This window comes from Megascapheus bottae, chromosome 13 (genome assembly GCF_031878675.1).
Source record: "Megascapheus bottae isolate mThoBot1 chromosome 13, mThoBot2.hap1, whole genome shotgun sequence".
Classification (NCBI taxonomy): domain Eukaryota; kingdom Metazoa; phylum Chordata; class Mammalia; order Rodentia; family Geomyidae; genus Megascapheus; species Megascapheus bottae.
In genome coordinates this window covers 38,516,470-38,541,219 of record NC_143521.1, presented here as the reverse complement: position 1 = coordinate 38,541,219, position 24,750 = coordinate 38,516,470, and the positions used below count along the sequence as shown (strand labels likewise).

General features: G+C 43.5%; 1 protein-coding gene and 1 pseudogene across 1 annotated transcript in view; one reads left to right on the top strand and one right to left on the bottom strand.

Annotated features, from left to right (window-relative positions):
• The window catches only part of Wdr19 (WD repeat domain 19), a 49,289-nt gene that overhangs the window by 21,492 nt on the left and 3,047 nt on the right, over positions 1 to 24,750 (top strand). The window contains exons 15-32 of the mRNA XM_090343165.1: positions 34 to 183; positions 1,890 to 2,037; positions 2,156 to 2,360; positions 3,908 to 4,067; positions 4,979 to 5,089; positions 5,529 to 5,638; positions 7,201 to 7,258; positions 9,414 to 9,554; positions 9,635 to 9,717; positions 10,322 to 10,405; positions 12,038 to 12,184; positions 12,941 to 13,065; positions 13,742 to 13,854; positions 14,321 to 14,389; positions 16,613 to 16,690; positions 18,912 to 19,008; positions 20,354 to 20,478; positions 22,691 to 22,772. Of these exons, the coding sequence (XP_090199291.1) occupies positions 34 to 183; positions 1,890 to 2,037; positions 2,156 to 2,360; positions 3,908 to 4,067; positions 4,979 to 5,089; positions 5,529 to 5,638; positions 7,201 to 7,258; positions 9,414 to 9,554; positions 9,635 to 9,717; positions 10,322 to 10,405; positions 12,038 to 12,184; positions 12,941 to 13,065; positions 13,742 to 13,854; positions 14,321 to 14,389; positions 16,613 to 16,690; positions 18,912 to 19,008; positions 20,354 to 20,478; positions 22,691 to 22,772 (2,086 nt within the window). The remainder of the gene's footprint in view (positions 1 to 33; positions 184 to 1,889; positions 2,038 to 2,155; positions 2,361 to 3,907; positions 4,068 to 4,978; positions 5,090 to 5,528; positions 5,639 to 7,200; positions 7,259 to 9,413; positions 9,555 to 9,634; positions 9,718 to 10,321; positions 10,406 to 12,037; positions 12,185 to 12,940; positions 13,066 to 13,741; positions 13,855 to 14,320; positions 14,390 to 16,612; positions 16,691 to 18,911; positions 19,009 to 20,353; positions 20,479 to 22,690; positions 22,773 to 24,750) is intronic.
• Positions 21,683 to 21,777, bottom strand: LOC150055857 (U6 spliceosomal RNA; annotated as a pseudogene).

Genomic DNA, 24,750 nt, shown 5'->3' with positions numbered 1-24,750 from the left:
CATTCCTGTGACTGTGTTCATTTTTATTTTTAGACTGGAGTTATTCAGTACTTCTTCATAGAAGACTGGCAATTTGTTAGTGAATACCGACATCCTGTTGGCGTGAAAAAGATTTTTCCGGACCCAGATGGGACCAGACTGGTTTTCATTGATGAAAAAAGTGATGGATTTGTCTACTGTCCAGTAAGTCTGGAAAATTTCAAAATGCTTAGTCCTCAAATATAATTAAAGAAGTTAGTATTTTTGAAGTATATCTCATATAAAAATGTTCTGCAAGACAGTACCAGGATCCTAGTATTGTGTTACCGTGGTTGTGAACAATGCCAAAACAACTTTCTGCCTTTGTTCTATTTTTCATAGTATCAATCTCAGAGAGATTTTCCTTTGAAACAGGGTCTTGCTATGTATTCCAGGCTAGCCTCGAACTCATCATCCTATCTTAGCCTTCTGAGTGCTTAGATTATAGGCATACACCATTATGCACAGCTCTAAAACATGATCAATAAATATTATTCATCCCATGTTACTTGTAACCTTCATATCCTGAATCTGGTAGTTTTTAATTTCTATTACTTTTTCTCCCAGATTCACCAGAAACTTCTGCAGAGAGCAGCGCTCACATCTTGTCTATTCTGGCCCACCTCAGTTTGTTCTCCTCCTTCCTTAAAGATCTTGAAGCCAGGAATGGTGGTACTGTAGTCATAGCTACTCAGGAGGCAGAGACAGGAGGATCGAGGTCTGAGACCAGCCTGGACAAAGTTAGTGGGTGCTTCTACTTAAAAAGACAAACTAAAAGCAAAAGGACTGAGAACATGACTCTACTGGTAGAGGGCTAAGTGGGAGGCCCTGTGTACATCTCTAGTTCTACAAAAACTTGAAAATGAGAAAATGTTTTTCCATTAAATGATTAAAACCAGATGGGCCCATTTTAAAAACTCAGCTACTCCAGTGTGTAAACATTGGCTCTGATGTCACTTACCACAGTTGGATCTTTCCATTCCTCTTGTCTCCCAGTTGATGGCTTAACTTGAACATCATTCATGCAGCCTGCAGCTGCTCTGACCCCTGCACAGGCAGCTGGCTCCAGGGCTCTGGCTGGTCTTCGTGTTCACTCTGTGGAGCAGAGTCACCACTGTACTTTCCATCCCCTCCTGCCCCCTTCCTCCACCCTGCCCCCTGTCTTTCTCTCCTCTTTAATTATTTTTTTCCTTTCTCTGAAGAACATATCAGGCTTCTATGGGAGTATCTTCACTACTTATGTCTAATTCCCATTCTGCTAGTTTTGGGTTTTTTTTTTTCTTCCATTCCTGGAGTTTAAACTTGGGGCCTTGAACTTGACAGGCTAGTGCTCCACCACATAAGCCACATTCCCAGCCATTTGGTTCCTTTGTTGTTTTTTTGGTGGTTTTTTTTTTTTTTTTTTTTTTCTCAAAGTGGTGCTCTACCATTTGAGCCACACCTCTGCTTCTTGGCTTTTTGCTAATGGGAGTCTCACCGATTTTTTTCTACTTAGACTAACATTCGATCATGACCCTCAGATGACGAGCCCCTGAGTAACTACGATCCCACACAGGAGCCACAGGCACCTGGCGTTACCTTTGCTTCTTAGTCTGCAGTCACTGTGTCTGGATTTATAGTTTGTCCTATAAATGCATCAAATTTCAGACTAAATCTTTGAGTGGCCAAATAGCTACAGTTTTGTTTTGTTTCTTTTTTTTTTTTTTTTCCAAGCCAGGTGTAGGATAGAACTTGAAGAGCAGCTCCTGTTACTGTGCTGCAGCGATGTGGAGCAGATGGGGTAGGAAGGTGCGCTAGCCAACACTGCAGACCCGCACTGACTAGGTAACGGGGTGCAGATGTGAGGCCACACGGTCAATCCTGTTTTGTAGGTTAACGATGCCACCTACGAGATTCCAGACTTCTCCCCTACCATTAAAGGTGTTCTTTGGGAAAACTGGCCAATGAATAAAGGTGTATTTATTGCTTACGATGATGATAAGGCCTACACTTACGTCTTTCACAAGGACACTATACAAGGTACCGAATCATTTCCATGTGTACATTTGTTGATAAATAAATTCCCATTGCAATGAAGTGAAAGCCCTCCTTGCTGATTATCTGTGCCGAGTATTTGCTGGTCTGTTTTATAATCCAGGATCCAGGGTTATTTTGGCCGGTGGCACCAAGGTTCCCTTCTCTCATAAACCTTTACTCTTATACAATGGCGAACTGACCTGCCAGACACAGAGCGGGAAACTAAACAACATCTACCTCAGCACCCACAGTTTCCTCTACAACCTCAAAGACTTACATCCCACTGACCTGAGGCAGATGCTGGCGCAGACCCTCATGCTCAAGAGGTAAGGGCCATCCCACTCCTGGAGCTTTCGTTTGCATTTATCACTGTCAAGATTCACTCCACTTGGCTAGATGTGGATCCCACTTGCTTTCTTCATTTCCCTGGGCCACTAGGAAGCTCAGGTAAGATAGGGTGTATGCAAATGCATATACACGCTCAGGGACGTCCTGACTGGTGTGGTAGTACAAGTGCTGTTTTACAAGATAAGCCCTTCAGAACAAAGAGCCCACCTACTCTAAAACTCCAATAAACTTTATTTGGACAAGGTCTTTATTTCCTCCTACTTAGATTTGATTTTTGCCTTGCTTCAGATTGTTTTTCATGACTTTATTTTTCTCTGACCTCATAGGGCCACTTTGAATTGGGAACCCTTCCCCTCTCCTTTTCTCTCTCTCAATGCTAGTACTGAAGCTTGAATTCAGGACCTGAGTACTGATCCATAGCTTTTTTGCTCAAGGTTAGCATGCTACCATTAGAGCCACAGCTCTATTTTTAGCGTTTTGGCAGTTAGAGATAGGAGTCTCACTGACTTTTTTCCCTAGGCTGGCTTCAAACTACAACCCTCAGCTCTTAGCCTCCTGAGTACCTAGGATGAGCCACCAGTGCTGGCTGACCATCTCTTAAATGGCACTACTCCCCAGGGCCCCATGCGCTCCCTTTTCCCTTCTCATTCCAATTCTTGAACTGCCTCTTTCCGTGGGTCTTCTGGAATGCCTGCCCCATGCCTCAGCATCCCCTCTTCTAGCAAGCCCTCCCTGACTCTCAACTCCTAGTTAGAGTGAAGTACCACTTCAGTGTGGCTTGAGCTAATCTCATCTATTGAGGAAAGCCTGTACTTATTCGAGAAGGTTGTTAGGATACGATTCTAAGAAAATTCATACTGAACACACACACACAGCACAAAGATCCACACGGGATCCCTCAATTACTACCTCTGCCACATATGCGAACATTGTCATTGTTCACTCACCACAGTGACAACCGCCCCAAAGACAGTGACTGGGTGACATGTCTTGATTGTAAGCACATTTCTACACACCGGCACTCAGCACTTTGGTGCACAGTAAGTAAGGCTTACATGGAAAACTCAAGTGATATAGATGATGGATGAACATAAGTGGATGTGATAGGCAGGTGATGCAGAGGGTCTGCAGAGAGTGCAGTGTGCACTTACTTTCATATTTTAAAGCAGAGGTCAACACACCTTTCTGCTGTCAGCCAAATGGTACATGTTTCAGGCTTCCTGGGCCATTGGGTTTGTGTTGCAGCTCCTCAAGTAGGGTACTGTGTCACAGAAACATCCAGAAACAGCCTGCACATGAGCAGGCTGTCCAATAGCTATATTTTAAGCAGAGCTTATGTCCAAGAAGCAATAGTTTACTGGATTTATCCTGTCATAAAGAAAGTGTGAGATTTCCGTATTATAACTTGCAACTGCCAGCGTTTATGAAAATGTATCTAGCGCTTCATATTCAACTATACATAGTGTGAATATTGCCTGTTGGTGGTCAGGATTTCTGTGGGGCTCAGGCTGTTACTCAATCCCAGGTTCTCCGATGCTTGGGAAATATGCAAGATCCTGCTGGACCCTTGTGCCTGGGGCGAGCTGGCCAGAGCTTGTCTGCACCACATGGAAGTGGACTTTGCGATCCGAGTGTACCGGACGATTGGGGATGTTGGAATGGTGATGTCCTTGGAACAAGTAAAGGTACCCAGCCCTGTGGGAGAATGACCAGATTAAAATTTCATTGTGCAGCCAAGAGCTGGTGGCGCATGCCTCTAATCCTAGCTTCTCAAGGGCTGAGATCTGAACATCACTGTTTGAACCCAGCTCAGGCAGAAAAGTCCCTGACACTTTTACTCCACTCAGTCATTAAAAAGCTGGAATGAAACTATGGCTTAAGTTGTAAAGTGTTGGCCTTCAGCTTTAAAGCTAAAGGACAGCACCCAGACCCTGAATTTAAGCCCCAGGACTGGCACAAAAATAAATAAATAAAAATTCAATGCAGTCTACTCAGTTTTACATTCTGGTCTATCAGATGAATAGGTACAGTGTTACTACTTCCAACTGAGCAAAGTCTTTATTATTTTTTTTTTAGCCAGTCCTGGGGACTGAACTCAGGACCTGAGCACTGTTCTTGGGCTTTTCTCAAGGCTAGCCCTCTACCACTTGAGCAGCTTTTCTATGTATGTGGTACTGAGGAATCGAACCCGGGTCTTCGTGAATGCTAGGCAAGCACTCTACCACTAGGCCAAACTCCCGGCCCTAGAAAGTCTTTTAAGAAAATAAAATTCAGCCAAATGTACTTTATACCTGTAATCCTAGCAACTCGGAAGACTGAGGCTAAGATCTGAAGTTCACAGTTCATTGCCAACCCAGACAGGAAAATCTATGAGACTCTGATCTTCAGTTAACTACCAAAAACATCAGAAGCAGAGCTGTGGTTCAAGTGATAGAGTGCTAGCCTTGACCACTCCCTCCCCACCCCACCCCCCAAAAAATATCTCCAGAACAGTACCCAGGTCCTGAGTTCAGACCCCAGAAAGAAAAATAAAATGCAGCACTTGTATTTCTCTCATCTCAGCTTCTTTTTTTCTTTTTCTCTTTTTGGGGGGTAGGGAATAGAGGACTCCAGTCTACTGGCAGGACATCTCGCCATGTTTACTAATGACTTCAACCTGGCGCAGGATCTGTACCTGGCATCCACCTGTCCCATAGCTGCCCTGGAGGTATGGGGTACTTTCCCAGTCATTTGACATATATTAGCTCATCTAACCTGCCCAACCACCACTGCTTTCTCTGTTTTCCAGAAGGAGAAACTGAGGTTCATTTATCTCATACTTACTGTATGATATTCTCTTTTGTACTAACAGTTAAGAAGGACTAGCCATGTGGCCTTGGGGAAGAACTTTCCTCTCTACCTTGGCTTGTGGACTTCTAAAATAGGTATAAGAAAAGTTCACTATAAAAGGAATGTTGTGAAATGTAAAATAAAGTGTAGGACTCACAGCCATTGAGAAGGCATGCTATAGCAACATATTATCTTTATAAATAACAACTTCATTATTTAATCAAAGTCTTTGTAATTTCTTTTATGAAATCTGGCACTACATGGTGACTTTTCCAAGTAATTAGCTCTTTTGAAATAAAGATTTTTTTCCTTAATAGATGAGAAGGGACTTACAGCATTGGGACAGTGCTTTGCAACTGGCCAAACGTCTGGCCCCAGACCAAATACCATTTATATCCAAAGAATACGCTATTCAGCTGGAATTCATGTAAGTCCTCATCTCCACGCATTTTAACTATAGTTTATTGCTGTGTATCTTCAGTTATAAACTGCAGTGGACTATAAAGTCATCTCTTGGTTTAATAAAAGCCTTTCAGAGAATAAAACCTTAATTATTAATATATCTGAAAATGTTTCATCTAAGCTGGGCACTGGTCGTTCAAGCCTGTAATCTAAACTTAGGAGGTTGAGATCTAAGGATTGTGGTTCAAAGCCAGTCCAGGCAAGAAAGTCCAGGAGACTCTTATCTCCAATAAACTACTCAGAAAAAGCCCGAGGTGGGACGTATGGAGTGGAGCCGAGGTAGATCTTAAACACTGCTGACTTCAGAGCTGTTAATTGGAGTGGAAAAGTTTTCTCAGAGGGAGACAGATCTCAAAATCAAAAGATCATAAGCAAATCACTACTTAAATCATGAAAATAGATTGACATGAATGTGTCTTCTACATATGCAATTCTACAGTAGTTTCAGTTACGGATATAGGAACTCGAATCATTGCCAGGTTCTGAATCTTAAATATACCATATGGTGAAGACCTGGTGTCTAGCCTGCAGCACTGCTGAGAGGTGGTGGGACCTAAAGGAGGTGGAGCCTAGTGGGAAGAAGTTAGGTCACTGGGGGTGAACCCTGAAAGGGATGTGGATCCTGGCTCCTCCCCATTCCCCCTCTACAGCTTTGCTGCACAAGGTGCTCCCTACCGTGATACTCTGTTTTGCCATTGGCCTAAAGTGATAGGCTTGAACTGAGGGGTGTGGGTTCTGTTCTCCACTGGAGCTTTTTTTTTTGTAGGTTAATTAGTTGAAGGTAAGAGTCTCTTGGGGCTGGCTTTGAACCTTCATCTCAGATCTCAGCCTGCTGAGTAGACATGAGCGATTGGCATCCAGCTAAGTGTTTGCTTCTTTAAGTTGATTTTTCTCAGGTATTTTGTCACAGTGACAGAAAGCTGACACTGCTTGTCATGTATGATTCTGAATTCATATAGTAAGACCAGGGCCCTCAATACTATACCTCCATGTCTGCCTTTAATAAACTGATGACAACCCAGATTGTCTCAGTACATATGCCTCGAAATATTTAGCATCTGGAAGAAAATTGATTTTTATGGTGATTTGTCATTTAGTACCTTAAAGGAAATCATTAACCAAAAGTGGCCCATCAAATTTACTGTTATTTAACCCCAAAATGCCTAGCATATCACACTATAACTCTCTTACTACATAGCATAAGTTTTTTGTTTTTTTTTTTTAAGGCAGGGCCTCACTTTACAACCCAGCTATAACCTTGAATTAACTACGTAGCTTCCAACTATCCTGACTCAGTCTCCCAAATGTGAAGATTATAGGCATGTATCACCTTGCCCAGTAGCAGGCAAATATTTTTAATATAGCACAAGAATGATGGACTACATTTTGAAAGAATGCTTATGTATATGTTCATATCACATATGAACATATGTGAGCTGAAGTAACTAACAGATTACCTTTTAAGTTTTATATATGTAAATAAAATATTTGCATATGAGTTAAAATTCATTATGATTTTTCTTTCAGGGGTGATTATGTAAATGCTTTGGCTCATTATGAAAAAGGAATCACAGGTGATAATAAGGTAAAGTAAATAAAGATAAGATATACATAGTTTTCATGGATTTGTTTTCAACTTCTTGAAAAATTCTGGTTTTTCTGGGTGTCAGTGGCTCATACCTCTAATCCTAACTACTCAGGAGGCTGAGATCTGAGGATTGTGGTTCAATTTCAAGGCAGGAAAAAGTGTGAGACTTATCTCCAATTAATCACCAGAAAACTGGAAATGGCACTGTGGCCCAAAATGGTAGAGCTCTAGCCTTAAACACAAAGAGACTCAGGGATAGCACCCAGGCCTTGAGTTTAAGCCCCAGAACTGGCAAAACTAAAAATTAAAATTAAAAAAATTATGATATATCCAAACAACATACCTTCCATAAATGCTCTAAAAAACAGAAATAGTTGGCCAGGTACCAGTGGCCACATCTATAATTCTAGCTCTTCAGGAAGCTGAGATCTGAGGATTGAGGTTCAAAACCAGTGTAGCAGAAAATTCCTTGTGACTTTTATCTCAAGGGGTTAATGAGCAAAAAGCCAGAAGTGGAGCTGTGGCTCAAGTGGGACAGCATCAGCCTTGAGTAACATAGCTAAAGAAGAATGCAAGGCCATGAGTTCAAGCCCCAGTACCAGCACATACAGACACACACACACACACACACTGAAAAATGGGGGCTACTAATCAACAAACACTCCTTGCAGGGTAGACATTGGTCTTAGTCCAGTGAAAAGAAGGAATGATTGATGATTTTGTAAAGTCCTTTAATGTACATTGAGCACTGTCCTTGGACTTTGTCAAGGCTAGAGCTCTATCACTTGAGCCTTGGCACCACATCCGGCTTTTTTCTATGTGTGTGGTACCGAGGAATCAAACCCAGGTCTTTGTGCATGCTAGGCAAGCACTCTACAGCTAGGACAAACTCCCAGCCCCCCCATTATGAATTTTTTGTAAGGATTTCCCTTTTTCCTTTTTCAGTAGGCACTTGTCCATTGTCACCATTTTCATGACATCTTTGAAGGTGAATACGGAAAATGCACCCACTGTGTATTCTCTTGTTTCAGAGTTAGCTCATAGCCCTCAGTGTTGTGATTAGAGTTGATGCTGAAAATCCAGATCCTCTTTCCATTAGTCGTATTTTAGGCATCCAGTGATCACTTATGACTGTCATCTACCATGTGGAACAGAGCAGAGAGAAAACTCTTCTATCACAGAAAAATTCCAACAGATAAGCTGTTCTAGGTAAAAATACAATTGCATACCACATTTTACCAGATGAGATTAGTTATTAGAAAAGTTCTTTAGTTGTCTTCATTATCTTTAATAAATGAAACAAATTTTAAGTAACGCATGCCTAGCAAAGAAGTCTTCAACTTGATATATGATTTTCCCTTTTAACTTTATTATAACATATTTATCCTATAATTGTCAATATAGTACTTCACCTATAAAACTTTATGCCAAGAAGACATACAAGTTAGTCTCCCAAAAGGCAGTGAAATTTTTCTTTTAAGAGTAGATCTAGGCTGGTGCGGTGGCTCATGCCTATAATCCTAGCTACTCAGAAGGCTGAGATGTGAGGATCAAGATTCAGAGCCAGCCTGGGCACAAAAGAACCTGAGACTCTTATCTCCATTTAACCTCTAGAAAATGGGAAGTAGGGCTTGGCTCAAGGGTAGGGCAGTAGCCTTGAGCTGAAGGGCTCAGGGACATTGCCCAGGCCCATGAGTAGGGTGGAAGCCTTGAGTTGAAGAGCTCAGGGACAGCTCCTAGGCCAAGTTCAAGCCCCATGACCCACCCCCCAAAAAAGATCTAAACCAGGCACTGGTGGCACATGTCTATAATACTAAGCTATTTAGGAGGCCGAGATCTGGAAGACCAATTCTGAGCCACACAGAAGAATCCATGAGACTCCCATCTCCACAGTGACCAGCACAAAGTAGAGCGGGAAGCATGGCTCAAGGAGCAGAGCACTAGCCAAGCAAGCAGCCCAGCTCAATGAACATGAGCTCCTGAGTTCCTGAGTTCAATGCATAGTACTGGCACACACACAAAAAGATTGTTATTTAAAAATTGTGAAAGTTCCCCCAAAAGATAACGTCAAGTAAATCATACCAGCTGGGCAGTCTAGAATGCACTGTGTTGTGTGAGGACTGAGAGTGCTGGTGTTGCCCTGTCCTTGCAGGAACATGATGATGTGTGCCTGGCGGGCGTGGCCCAGATGTCCATACGAATGGGGGACATCCGCAGAGGGGCCAACCAAGCCCTCAAGCACCCCAGCAGAGTCCTCAAGAGAGACTGTGGAGCCATATTGGAGAATATGAAGGTAGCCTCTTTTCGGCATTAACACTCATGTGGTCTTATGCATAGCGACTTTAGGATTTTAATAAGCCTGCTTTATTTCAGCAATTTTCAGAAGCAGCCCAGCTGTATGAGAAAGGCCTCTACTATGACAAGGCCGCATCTGTTTACATCCGCTGTAAGAACTGGTAAGGGAGCAGGTCGGTCTAGAAAGGAGTGTATGGAGATGTTGTCCATTCTCTTCTCCCACCCACGCCTGTCTTCCTTCTCTCTTTTTACTACTAGATAAACTAGTATTAGTTGTCATTTTCCTAGTTAACTGCACCTCCTGAGGTTTGATGTGGGGAAATCCCCAGTCAGATAAATGACTATGAAAAACAAAACGCTTGTTGACACAAAGAACTAATGAACTAACCTCATCTTCCCACCTAAGGTATGGAGGGTATCAGGGAGACAAGATTTTCGAAATGGCATGATCACTGCTTTTTGAATCCCAAAATTAGCAGTTGGAAAGTGAGGAAGGAGGTTTGGTCAGGTATGAGAGCTCACACCTGTCATCCCAGCTGCTTGGAAGGAAGAGATTGGAGGCCAGCGTAGATAAAAGTGATAGACTTCACATGGGGAGAAAGATAGGCAAAAAAGGGGCTCAAAAGTGGTAGGGCTTTTGCTAACAAGTGCAAAGCCCTGAGTTCAAACTCTAGTACACAAAAGAAATCCAGTTTAACATCTGGTCCTGGGCAGCCCCGAAGGCGACCACGGTGGTGATGTCATTCTCCTTGAATCTCTCTCTAGGGCAAAAGTTGGCGAGCTTCTGCCTCACGTTTCCTCTCCTAAGATCCACTTGCAGTATGCCAAAGCTAAAGAAGCAGATGGAAGGTCTGTACAGTTTCTCATGTTTATACAAGTTTACAATAATGTAAGTTTGATAAACCAACCACTGATATTTACAACCCTTTAATAATGGCAAAACAACACCGAACAGCAGCCCCACCCACCTCCACTGGCCTGTGCTTTATCTTTATCTTCCTGTGCTCCAGTCTCCATTTTCCTTTTGTATATTCAAATAGAGACTACTTCCCCATTCATTTCGGGCCGGAGATTAAAGTAAAATTTTGATATTATGGGCTGGGAATTTGGCTAACTGGCAGAGTGCTTGCCTAGCATCCACGAAGACCTGGGTTCAATTCCTCAGTACCACATACATAGAAAAAAGCCAGAAGTTGTGCTGAGGCTCAACTGGTAGAACGCTAGCCTTGAGGAAAACACTCAAGGACAGTGCTCAGGCCCTGAGTTCAAGGCCTAGGACTGGCAAAAAAAAACCATGGTATTATATGAGATGAATGGAGTTTAAGTGGTCCTCATTTTGTTAAGGAGAATAATCTAAATATATACAAGAAAGCAAAGAAAGGTGAAAGTCGGGCGCAGTGGCTCGCACCTGTAATCCTAGCTACTCAGGAGGCTGAGATTTGAGGATCAAGATTCAAAGCGAGCCTGAGCACAAAAGAACATGACTCTTTTCTCCAATTAACCTCTAGAAAATGGGAAGTGGGGCTTGGCTCAAGCTGAAGAGCTCAGAGACAACGCCCAGGCCCACGGATAGGGTGGCAGCCTTGAGATGAAGAGCTTAGGGACAGTGCCTAGGTCAAGTCCCATGACCCACCAAAAAAAAAAAAAAAAGTAAACTTCACAATATGACACCAGTATAAAGAAGCTAAAGACAAGAAGGCAAGTCACAGAGGCGGAACCCCAGCTAAGAAATTATATTATTTCTATAAACTTGAAAAAGGCATCTACTTCACAAATAATAATCAGAGCATGCTATTATTTTTGAAAGGAGGTCTTTAATAACTAGATTGTCAGAATGCGCTCATTATCTGTGATTGATAGAAGTATACGTTTCTAAGTCTTTGGAAAGTATCTAGTAAAAGATTTTAAAGATTAGTAACATGCTCAACCTTTAGAATAGCAAGCTTTGGAAACACTGTGTACTAAAAGTCATGTTGAAATGGAAAGAAACAAAGAGTTGTCCAAACTGAAAAGAAGTCCTGGATGTCTGGAGGTTGACATAAAGAGCTTATATATTGTCCTTGTTAAGTTTCATCTGTGCAAGTATGAAAAATTTGGCATTTCCCATATTTTCTAAACTAATTCTACATTTCTATAATGTTTTTCCCACTCATAAAGAAAAAGTATAATGAGGGGTTGAGGTATGTGCCCATAATCGAAGCACTTAGAAGTTGAGGAAGACCATAAAGTCAGGGTCAAGCCTGGACCCTAGCTCAAGAAAAAAATTAAGATAGAAAAATGACATAACATTGATTCAGATGAGAAAATACAATTCAGTGTTGGTTATTTTAGTACTCATTTACAAAACCATCATACAAGAATATATTTTAGTGGAAGAGTTCCTGGTATTTTTTTTTTCTGATGAAGGAAAGATGCCCCATTGTCATTTTCCTTATACACCGACGGGCTAGGAAGCGGGTATGAATGCAGTGTCTCTTACAGGTACAAGGAAGCGGTGGTGGCGTATGAGAATGCCAAGCAGTGGAACAGTGTTATCCGCATCTACCTGGACCACCTCAATAACCCTGAGAAGGCCGTCAGCATCGTCAGGGAGACCCAGTCTCTGGATGGAGCCAAGATGGTGGCCAGGTGACAGCTCCTTCTTACTTTTCAACTTCCAAACACTAACTTAAAAAAGATTCCCTCCTTCCTCGCCACATTCAAAAGGAAGATTTACCCCTTTTCATGTAGTTTTTATTTGTTTGTCTGTCAGTCATGGGGCTTGAACTCGGGGCCTGGGCTCTGTTTCTCGAGCTCTTCAGCTCCAGGCTAGCACTTTCAGTTTTCTGGTGGTTAACTGGAAATAAGAATCTCATGGACTGGGCCAGGAGTTTGGCCTAGTGGTTAAAGTGCTTGCCTAGCATGCACGAAGACCCGGGTTCAATTCCTTGTTACCACATACATAGAAAAAAGCCAGAAGTGGTGCTGAGGCTCAAGTGGTAGAGCTCTAGCCTTGAGAAAACGCAGGGACAGTGTTCAGGCCCTGAGCTCAAGCCTAGGACTGGCAAAAAAAAAAAAAAAAAACTCATGGACTTTAGTACCTGGGCTGACTTTGAACTGTGATCCTCAGATCTCAGCCTCCTGAGTAGCTAGGATTACAGTTGTGAGCAACTGGTGCCTGGCCTTTTTGATGTTTTTATAAGGTCCAGCTGTTTTAATTCAAAGGCTGATTGTTGCAAGTGTATGAGAACCTATTTGTTAAGTATAAATGTATCACCTACAAACTGAAAGGTATGCAATAAAATTTGTAACTCCAAAACCATTTTTCTGGGTGAAAAAGTTCATTTTATAAACTATGAACTTATTTTACGTATCAGTGGAGCTAACAAAAGCACTCTGTCTTAGGTTTTTCCTACAGCTCGGTGACTATGGGTCTGCTATCCAGTTTTTGGTTATGTCCAAATGTAACAATGAAGCTTTCACCCTGGCTCAGCAGCACAACAAAATGGAAATCTATGCAGACATCATTGGTAAGTGTCCTTGTTTTCCCTTTGGCATTTAACATCTTCTGAAGGTCCAAGCATGCCTGAGCCAGGCTTATGATGTCTTTCTTAAAATTTTTGGGTCTTGTTATGTGCAGTAGCTCATGCCTGTAATCCTAGCTACTCAGGAGTCTGAGATCTGAGGATCATGGTTCAAAGACAGCCAAGGCTGTCTAAGAAACTCTTATCTCCGATTAACCACTAGAAAAGCAGAAATGGTGCTGTGGCTCCTGGGGTAGGGTGGTATCCTTGAGCTGAAGAACACAGGGACAGCGCCCAGGCCCAGAGTTCAAGCCCCACAACAGACAAAAAAATAAAAAGAATAGGGTGTCTTAGCTGGGCACTGGTAGCTCACGCTTGTTATCCTAGCTATTCATGATCGTGGTTCAAAGCCAGCCAGGGCACCAAAATCCAAGTGACTCTTATCTCTACCAGAAAACTGGAAATGGTACTGTGGCTCAACGGGTAGAACTCTAGCCTTGAGCTGAAAAGCTCAAGGACAGAGCCCAGGCCCAGAGTTCAAGCCTCACAACCAACCAACTAACCAAACAAAAAAGGCGGGGGGGGGGTCTCCCATTTATAGATTGTTCCTTTTAAATATTTTTAAATTAGCAATCAAAGTTAAACTAGTTCTGTCCCAATACTCAACAAACTTCTCTTGCAGGTTCTGAAGACACAACTAATGAAGACTACCAAAGCATTGCCTTATACTTTGAAGGAGAAAAGAAACATTTCCAGGCTGGAAAATTCTTCCTGCTTTGTGGCCAATATTCTCGAGTTAGTATTTGCTTAAAAAAAGAAAAAAAAAATCCTTCCAGACACCTTTACATCCTACCTACTCAGGAGTATGAGATCTGAGGATCACAGTTCAAAGCCAGACTAGGCAAGAAAGTCTATGAGACTTTTATCTCCAATAAACTACTCAAAAAAGCTGGAAGTGGATGTGTGGCTCAGTGGAAGAGCATTATCCTTGAAGCTCAAGGACAGCACCCAGGCCTACCACTCAAGAGAAATCAGATCCACACTCTTTAGAAGGTTAACTGGATTCTCCCAGGTTTTCAAAACAAGGGCCAGCCTTTGAAGTATATGTTTAAGATTTCACATGGTACAAGCCCCCAGTTAAGATGAACATATTTTTACAAAGTATAATTTGTGAAAAAGAGCTACAGTTGGTGCGAAAGCTTTGTTTATCTCAGTGTGAACACACTGAAAAATTTTTCATTGTTATATGTTTCTCTTTCAGGCACTTAAACACTTCCTGAAGTGCCCAAGCTCAGAAGATAATGTGGCAATAGAAATGGCAATTGAAACTGTAAGTAAATTCTAACACAACTTTCAAGACTACCAGTATAAAAAAATGAATAAATAAAAACCTTTTGAAGAGATTTCTGAGTATATGCAAAAGTAGACTGAACAGCATAACAAACTCATGTACTTCTTTTTTCTTTTTTTTTGCCAGTCCTGGGGTTTGAACTCAGGGCCTGAACACTGTCCTTGGACTTTCTCAAGGCCAGAGCTCTACCACTTGAGCCACAGCACCATTTCTAGCTTTTTCTATGTATGTGGTGCCGAGGAATCGAACCCAGGTCTTTGTGCGTGCTAAGCAAGCACTCTACCACTAGACCCAAACTCCTGGCCCCAGACTCATGTACTTGTGACTTATAGACTTTGTAGTCTTACCTTCTTTGGATTATTTTAAAGCATATCAGATATCACTTCCTTTCTAGAAGTATCTATATCTAAAGGATAAGAACCTGCAACTGTTTTATAGCTTTACAAATAGTATATTTAACAATTCTGAGGGCTGGTCCTACAACTGGATTTTTCTCGTATATGTACGTGTGTAATCCTGATCTAGCTCACTGCATGTCAGCCCTAGTTGGCTCCCCTGCCAAGCTAACCACCATCCTGACACCTCCTCAGAGTGTGATTTCTCCTGTTTATGAACTTCATAGAAGCAGAACCATGCGTACCTTTGTGTGTCTTCTTTCTTTTAGTCAGCATTGTGTCTCGAGATGAATGAACCTTGTCATAGTGCATGTAGCTGTAATCCATTCTTATTCATTGCTGGGTAGAAATCTATAAAACTGTACAATCATTCATTTACCCCTCATTCTATCGATATTTGGTCAGTTCTAGCATGGACATGTCCTGTTTTTTGATGGAATAAGCACTCAACTTTAGGGGAATATAAGCAGAATTCAAATTATTAGGTCATAGGTGTACATATTTTTAACAGTACATAGTAGATACTACCCAACATTCTTTCCAGGAATCTTGGTTGCTCCACATTTTTACCAGCATTTATCTGTTATTTAATAGATGTGCAGCAATATTTCATTATGGTATCCCATTTGTTTTTATTGATATCAAGCAGCTTTTCACGTGTTTGTCGGCCACTTGAATTCCCTCTTTTGTCAAGTGCTATGTGCACAGTCTGTTCTCCCGTTTGAAATTGTACCATCTCATTCTTACGAATTTGTAATATTCAAGATTTAACTTTTTTGTCAGATATATGTATTGTGAAAACCTCTTAAGGTATGTGCCTTCTGATTTTCGGACAGTGTCTTGATTAAAGTCTATTCATTACTTCTTACATTTTAAAAAGTCTAATTTGGCCAGGCCGGTGGCTCACACCTGTAATCCTAGCTACTCAGGAGGCTGAGATTTGAGGATCAAGATTTAAAGTTGACCTAGTTGAGTACCTGAGTTTTGATCTAGTTGACCTAGTATCATTTATCAAAACATCATCTCCCTTAAGTACCATGGAGTATTTGTCATAGATAAAATGACCAGACATACTTTTTTAAAAAAAAAAATCTTTAGTTTCTTCGCTTGGTTTAGTTATATATCCTTACCAAAAGAAGAGCTAGGGGCTGGGAGCATGGCCTAGTTATAGAGTACTTGAGTAGTACACACGACGAAGCCCTGGGTTCCAGTCTTCACTACCACATACACAGAAAAATCTGGAGGTGGCGCTGTGGTTCAAGTAGTAGTATGCTAGCCTTGAGAAAGCCCAATGGCATTGCCCCGAGTTCTAGCCCTAGGGCTGGCAAAAAGAAAAGAAAGGAAAGGAAAGGAAAGGAAAGGAAAGGAAAGGAAGAAAGAAAGAAAGAAAGAAAGAAAGAAAGAAAGAAAGAAAGAAAGAAAGAAAGAAAGATAGATGCTATCATCTTAATTATTATGTATGCTGTGTATTATGATCTATCTCTGTGAGTTACTTTTTTGATGGTGGTGAGGTTTGAACTCTGGGCCTGGACACTGTCCCTGAGCTCTTCAGCTCAAGGCTAGTGCTCTGCCACTTGGAGCTCCAGTGCCACTTTTGGTTCTCTGGTGGCTAATTGAAGATAAAAGTCTTAGGGATTTCCTGGGCTAGCTTTGAACCATGGTCCTCAGATCTCAGCCTCCTGAGTAGCGAGGATTCCAAGCTTCTATGAGATACTTTTATGTACAGCTATCTCTCTTCCTTAGCAGATTAGCTCTTCTTCAGTAGGTTTATGATAGTGAAATGGCTGATTTTTCTCTTATGAAACAGGTTGGCCAAGCCAAGGATGAACTGCTGACCAACCAGCTGATTGACCATCTGATGGGCGAGAGTGACGGCATGCCTAAGGTACAGGAGATTCTTTTTTGCAGGCTGCTTATTTGTGGTTTTACTTTATCCAACCCTGTTGTCACCTGTGACACATTTGCAGTACAGACCTGTGAACTTGTCCCTCTGAAAGTAGCTCCGGTCCTATAGACTATCTGACCATGTGAGAGGCCATTACACGCCACTCTTTTTTTTCTTTCTTTTTTTTCCAGTAGTGGGGTTTGAAATCTGGGCCTGAGTAGCTCAAGGCTAGCTTTCTACCACGTGAGCCACAGTGCCACTTCTGATTTTCTGGTGATTCATTGGAGGTAAGAGTCTCACAGAGGGCTAGGAGTTTGGCCTAGTGGTAGAGTGCTTGCCTAACATGCACAAAGACCTAGGTTCAATTCCTCAGTACCACATACATAGAAAAAAAAAGCCAGAAATGATGTTATGGCTCAAGTGGCAGAGTTCTAGCCTTGAGAGAGCCCACGGATAGTGCTCAGGCCCTGAGTTCAAGCTCCAGGAATGGCAAAAAAAAAAAAAAAAAAAAAGAATCTATGGACTTTGGTACCTGAGCTGCCTTTGAACTGTGATCTCCAGATTTCAGCCTCCTGAGTAGCTAGGATTACAGGCATGAGCCACCGACGCCCAGCTCACATGTCATTCTTTAGAGCTGATGTCCACTTGTGAGAGAGCTGGATCCCCAGCCCTACAGAACAGTCCTCACCACCCCATCTTCCTAAAGTGTTAGTTTGGATTATTCTAGGAATTACGAAAAATTATCCCTGAACCTATGACTTTCCATTGGGAAAAGTAGTTTTTGTTTGTTGTGATGGGTTGTGGGGCCCGGGCACTGTTCATGAGCTCTTTTTCTCAAAGCTAATGCTCTGCCACTTTGATCCATAGCACTACTTTCAGTTTTCTGGTGGTTAATTGGAGAGAAGAGTCTCACAGTCTTCTTGCTCAGGCTGTCATTAGACCACAATCCTCAGATCACAGCCTCCTGAGCAACTAGGATAACACGCGTGAGCCACCATATGAAGCTTGAAAGTAACTCACTAAGCTGAATGAGATGATAAACCCTTATAATTCTAGCTACAAGGGAGGCAGAGGTCAGTTGATCTCAATTCAGGGGCAGCCCAGGCAAGAAGTAAGAGTCTGTCTGAAAAATAACCTAAAGAGTAAAAAGGCCTAGAGGTTGTGTCTTAAGAGGTAGAATGCTTGAGGCCTTAAACTCAAACCCTAGGACCACCAAAACAACCACCACCACCACCACAACAACAAAAACCAAGTTACTTAGGCAGAAATGAATTGTCGCGAGTGTAGTTCAATCTATCCATGATGCTATGTGTGGATTCCTGCAGAAACCAGTCTTCTCTACACTCAGTGAAAAGAGACTGCATGCCCTGGAGAGCCCAGACCCTCGCCCCTTGTGTGCAAGAAGGTCTCTTTTCAGAGATCTCAAGAAAGATCATTACGCTGTCGTGGCTAGAGTGCGCGCTAGCACCTGAGTCCATTTCCTTTATATTACAGATAAAGCCAGTGAGACCCAGACAAGGGTGTTGAGACCACCTCCACTTAACCTTCTAACGTGAAGACAGTGAAAAATGGCAAAGTCCAAAGAAAAACTCATAAGATAAAAAAAATTGACATATGAGTTACAATCTTCCTGAATATGGCCAGGTTATACATTGTTTCAGAATGTGGGGGGGGAGGGGAAGAAGAGGAAGAGGCTGGGTGCAGTTCCCGAGCTTTTTCACTCTAGGTTATAAACTCGACACCTCCACTTCTGGCTTTTTGGTGGTTAATGGAAGTAAGAGTCTCTTGCACTTTCCTGCCCAGCTGCCTTTGAACCTCAGTCCTCAGGTCTCAGCCTCCTGAAAAGTCAGAAATACAGACCTGAGGCACAGCAGCTGGCTCAAAGCTATTGCCAGACAAATAAGCAGCACTCTGTGGAAGCATGGCAGGAACAGACTGAGGGTACCATACATCCTGCCTCTGCCCCAATGTCTGTTTCAGGAGTTGGGGTGCTCGCCGTGCCTCCTTGGGTGCCGCGAGCATTAACTGAACTAGTATTTCCTACCTTCCTACAAAGCTAGCAGCGCATACCAGTCTTGGTACTTGTTGGATAACACGCATCGACTGATGAATCCTCAGTTACTGACAGAGGACTACTATTCTAACTGAAATGGCAAAGGGCAGATGTTTCTCCCCTTGATCGATGAGGAAATTAAGGTTTCTCTAATGGTTTCTGTGTCAGGATGCCAAGTACTTGTTCCGACTGTACATGGCGCTGAAACAATACCGAGAAGCCGCCCGGACTGCCATCATCATTGCCAGGGAAGAGCAATCCGCAGGTAGGTCCTTGGTGTCGCTGGGTTTTGTGGTGTTGGAATTAAACCCAAAGCCTCGCGCATGGCCTCTCAGTTACATCGCTAGATCCGGGTCCCTACTATATTTTTAGACCCAGGTGTGGAATCAGGCCATACGTCTTCCCCATTCTCACCAGGAAAAAATAGCCAGTTTCCAGTCTAAGGCTTGCTTTGAACCCCAATGGAGAAGGCAACTGCCAGGATTCAGAGAAGTGAAAGAATTGCACCATCGCAGGGGAGGGGGGCGGGAGGGTGTGTGGGGGGGTGACTGGATGGAAGGCCCCTCCTTAGGACTGTTCCCTCCCTGAGACCTCACAGTCTGCATCTCTGGGTCAATAACCTGTGACCTTTCCATTGCACAGTCCCTCCTGTACACACAGCATTTCTTTCCAGTCCATGCACTTGACCTCATCTCGCTAAGAAATATTGCTGAGTGGGAGATCATTATGTCATATTATTATGGATCTGACTCTTTAGTCATCTTCAGTTATTTGTGTTTCTTTTGGCAGTGCTTGGATTGAACACTAAGTCTCTTGCTAGACAGGTGCTCTACCACTTGAGCCATGCTTCCACCCCCTATATACCTTGGTTATCTCACTTTATGTGAGGCCACCCTGAGCTGTGATCCTCCTACTTGTGCTCTTTGGTGTTGCTGAAGGGGAGAAGAGGCACATGGCACAGTGCCCAGCCCTTTTTTCCCAGATGGACAGAGGGACGGACAGAAGCACTGACAGCACAGGGCCTCTGCTCCTGAATTTACAACCCAGTCTTATTGCCTCAAGGGCTTCGTTTTTTCAGTGCAGGAAATTGAACCCAGGGCCTGTGCTACCTTTCGTAGGCTTCCTACAAGCTGCCCGCAGTTAGCTCCCCTGGAGCTCACACTGTAATCCTAGCTCCTCTAAAGGCTAAAATCTGAAGGCTGTGATTTGGAAGAGTCTCAGCCAAGAAAGCACATTGACCACCAAAAGCTGGACGCGGGGGTGTGGCTTGAATTAAAAAAAGAAAAAACTCTCAGGGGCAGTCCCCAGACCCTGAGTTCAAGCCCTAGTACCAGAAAACAAGGCAGGCCTGTGCAAGAGAGGTGGAATTGGAAGTACAGGAGGGTGATGAGGGAGGAGGAGGGGGAGGAATAACACCCGGGGAAATAGTGTAACTTCTAGAAAGACATGACCTTTCCACAGAGGAAAGCAGCCATTAACACAGGCAAAACTGCTGAATGACTGTGCAGAAGAAATGGCTGAGGTATCACAGGTCACATAATGAATACTCAAGGCCAAAGAGCCCTTCCAATTCCTTCCTTGACGGTAATGTGATCCCACCTCTTTTCAAGGAAACTACCGGAATGCACACGACGTTCTCTTCAGCATGTACGCAGAACTCAAGTCCCAGAAGATCAAAATCCCCTCTGAGATGGCCACCAACCTCATGATCCTGCACAGCTACGTGCTAGTGAAGGTGAGGCTGGGGAGGGAGGGGGGGGCAGGACTTCAGAATGGTTTCCTAAAGGAATGAGGCCCAGGGCCCAGGGTGGAGAGGCCGGGCACCAATGGCTGAGCACACAGAGCTGAGGACAGAGGGACTGGCTGGGCCAGTGTGACTTACATATTGCTTTGTCTTTGAAGATTATAGGTATTATTACCTATGAGAAAAAAATATATCTCAGGGGCCAGGAGTTTGGCCTTGCAGTAGAATGCTTGCCTAGCATGCCTGAAGACCCAGGTTCAATTCCTTGGTGCCACATACATAGAAAAAGCTCGAAATGGTGCTGTGGCTCAAGTAATAGAACTCTAACCTTGAGAAGGCCCAAGACAGGGCTCAGACTGTTAGTTCAGTCCCCAGAACTGGCAAAAAAAAGAAATAATTTATATTTTTAAAAAATATAGCACCAGAACTGAAGATCATGGTTCAAAGCCAGGTTGGACGGACAGTCCATGAGACTCTTATCTCCAATAATCACCAAAAAGCTGGAAGAGGACCTGTGGCTCAAGTGGTAAAGCGCTAGCCTTGAACAACAACCAAAAAAAACAACTCTGGGACCGTGCACAGGCCCTGAATTTCAGGACCAGCACCAAAAATAAAAATAAAAATCTTAATACATTTTTGTCTAGCTAGAACTTGTTCACTTTATCAACTCAAGTTTAAATTTTTAAAATTCCAGTTACTCTTTTTCTTTTTTGATGATCCTAGGCTTCTTGCTTACTAGGCAGGTTCTCTTTTCTTTTCTTTTTTTTTTATTGTAATTAGTAAAAGGGTTACATGATATTTGCCAGATAGAAGGTGCATTAATTCACATACATTGATACCCTTTCACATGATTAGGCAGGTTCTCTACTACCTGAGCCATGCTTCTATCTAGTTTTGGGCTTTGTATTTGTGTGTGTGTGTGTGTGTGTGTGTGTGTGTGTGTGTGTGTGTGTGCTTAAACTTAGGACTTCATGCTTTCGCGTGGCTTTCTTATTCACGACTGGCACTCTACTACTTGAACCATACCTCTAGTCTAGCATTTTGCTGGCCAATTGGAGATGGAATTTCAAAGACTGTTTTCTCGTCCAGGTTTGGCTTTGAACCATCATCCAGAGCCTCCTTTGTAAATAGGATTACAGGCACGAACCCCCAATTCCTGGCTACCACTCTGATTATTATTATTATTATTAATATTTTAAATGTAGAATACTTCGCAAATGTGTGTGTCATCCATGCTAATCTTCTCTGTATTGTTCCAGTTTTGGTTGTGTGTGCTGCCGAAGTGAGCCCTGCTCTGGTTATTTTTTGAGATAAGAGCTCAACATTTTTTTGCTGAGGCTGGCCTCAAACTACAGCCCTCCTCATCTCCACCTCTCCCCCCCCCCCCCCATTAGCTAGTTACAGACATAAGCCACCAGTGCCTGGCAAAATTCCACTCCTTTCAATATGATAGTTTTTTTACTATAAAGATAAAAACACATTCATTATGAAACTTTTGAGGAAAACAAATCCCATTTTCCATCTAGCACCCAGATATAACAACACTACACACTATGTATTTTCTCTTTCTTTCTCTCTTGGCTGCTTGTGGGCTTGAACTCAGAGCCTGGGCACTATCCTTGAGCCACTTTGTGCTTTAGGCTAGTGCCCTACCACATAAACCACAGCACCACTTCCAGTTTTCTAGTAGTTAATTGGAGATAAGAGTCTTACAGACTTTCCTGCCCAGGCTGGCTTCAAACCAAGACCCTCAGATCTCAGCCTCCTCAGTAGCTTGGATTACAGGCATGAGCCAGCAGTGCCGGCACTATAATAAGTTATGTGGTGGGCCGGGAGTTTGGCCTAGTGGTTAAAGTGCTTGTCTAGCATGCACGTAGACCCGGGTTCGAGTCCTTGGTACCATGTACATAAAAAAAAGCCAGAAGTGGTACTGAGGCTCAAGTGGTAGAGCTCTAGCCTTGAGAAAGTTCAGGGACAGGGCTCAGGCCCTGAGCCCAAGCCCAGGACTGGGGAAAAAAAAAAAAGTTACGTGGTCTTTGTCTCAGAAGAGTGAAGACTGATATTTTCAGATCATGGTTGGTTGTAGGTAATTAAATCTGCAAGGCTAGGGTGGGAGAACCACTGACTCCCTCCACCTCCCCCCCCCCACTTACCCTTTCCCCTCTGCTAATGTAAGTCTCGAAGAACTTTGTTTTCATTGCAGATTCACGTGAAGAACGGAGATCACTTGAAGGGGGCGCGCATGCTCATCCGCGTGGCCAACAACATTAGCAAATTCCCTTCCCGTGAGTAGTCTGGCCCTCAGTCAGGGGGACCTGCAGGCGCTCTCCAAGTTCAACGCCCCCTCCGCCTGGTAACACCATGGCTCCCCAGGACCCCCTCAGCCTCCCTGACTCTTGTGCATGTTCCCCAGAGGAAACCAGGCCCAGGCAAAAGCCGCGGGGAGCCTCCCTGTGGCTCCACAGAGCCTGCGCGAATGCACCAACCCCCCAGGAACCCGGTGTCCAAGTGGACATGGGGCCACACTGGGTCCCGTGCACTTCGGGAAGTGGTGAGACCGCTCCCCAAATCAAGCCTGGATGCCCGGGACCTCCCGCCCAGTGCTGCTCAGTGCTACCATGAGCACAGAGGGAGCGCAGTTAATCACCATGGGCTGCAAGGTCAGCCAGGAGGTCAGGCTCCTGACAAGACCAGGTCCCACTGCTCTAACCTTTCCTCTAAAAGATTTGCCACTTTTTTTCTTTTTTTTTTTTTTGCCAGTCCTGGGCTTGAGCTCAGGGCCTGAGCACTGTCCTTGGACTTTCTCAAGGCTAGAGCTCTACCACCTGAGCCTCAGCACCACTTCTGGCTTTTTTCTATGTATGTGGTACCGAGGAATCGAACCAGGCAAGTACTTTAACCACTAGGCCAAACTCCCGGCCCCAAGATTTGCCACTTTTAAACTAGTTTGTTGTTGGTTTGGTTTTGGGACATTAACCAGGGTGTGAACTCAGGAGCCCCCATTTGCTGGCTTCTTGCTTGCTCAGACATTCTACCTCGTGAGCCATGCCTGCGGTCCAGCCTTCTGATTTTTTTTTTTTCCCAGTCCTGGGCTTGAGCTCAGGGCCTAAGCACTGTCCTTGGACTTTCTCAAGGCCAGAGCTCTACCACTTGAGCCTCAGCACCACTTCCGGCTTTTTTCTATGTATGTGGTACCGAGGAATGGAACCCAGGTCTTCGTGCATGCTAGGCAAGCACTCTGCCACTAGGCCAAACTCCCGGCCCCAAAACTGCTGTGTTTTAAATGAGTAGATGTTAAGTGTTTCAGGTTTGGTGAGCCATTTGGTCTGTCCCACCTATTATTTCACTTTGGTGTGAACAGTACATACATGAATGAGGTCTAGATTCTCATAAAACTTTATTTTTTGAACACAAAGTTCAATGCCTATTGCTTTAGCCTGTCAAAAGAATCTTGGTATTTTTCCAACAGACTGAAAACTGTAAAAAAAATAAATAAATAAAAAAACAACAGTTGGGTGCCAGTGGCTCATACCTGTAATCCTAGCTACTCAAGAGATGAGATTGAGGGCTATGGTTCAAAGCCAACCCTGGCAGGAAAGTCTGTGAGACCATTATCTCCAATAAGCTACTCAGAAAAAGCCAGAAGTTGGGCTGTGGTTCAAATGGTAGAATACTATCCTTGAGCACAGAGAGGCTCAGGGACTGTGCCCAGGCTCTGAGTTCAAGCCCCAGTACTGACACAAAGGAAAAAAAAAAACATTTACTTCATGGTCATACAGAAGTTAGAGGGACCTACTTGCAATTCACCAAGCCCCATTCTCTGAATATATTTCTGCTGTTACACAAAAAGGCTATGAAGGTTATCATACAGCCTGCGGTGCAAGGCGGGGAAGGAGCAGGGTCTGCAGTCTCCGTGCTGGTGGCAATGGAAATGAATGTGCACTTTCAGGAAGAAGCAATTTTAGAATGACTTTGAAAAGGTCATGTTCTCTGAGCAGTAAATCTGAGGATCTGAGAATCAGGTCCCACACGGATAATAACATGTTCAACTTTCCTAAGCTATTAATCACAGTCCTGTCATGTGCAACAGTGTATCCAGGAGGGTGTGCAGGGACCTCTGGGAGCTCATATGCAGGGTGACATGGTGGATTGGGAGGGGGAGCCAGCCTTCCTCTAGTGCTACTCCATCCTTCCAAGACAAAGATCCTCTGGGTCTTTGCAGAGCGTGCAGAGCTCAGAGAAGGTCGCTCCAGCTTTCTTGCA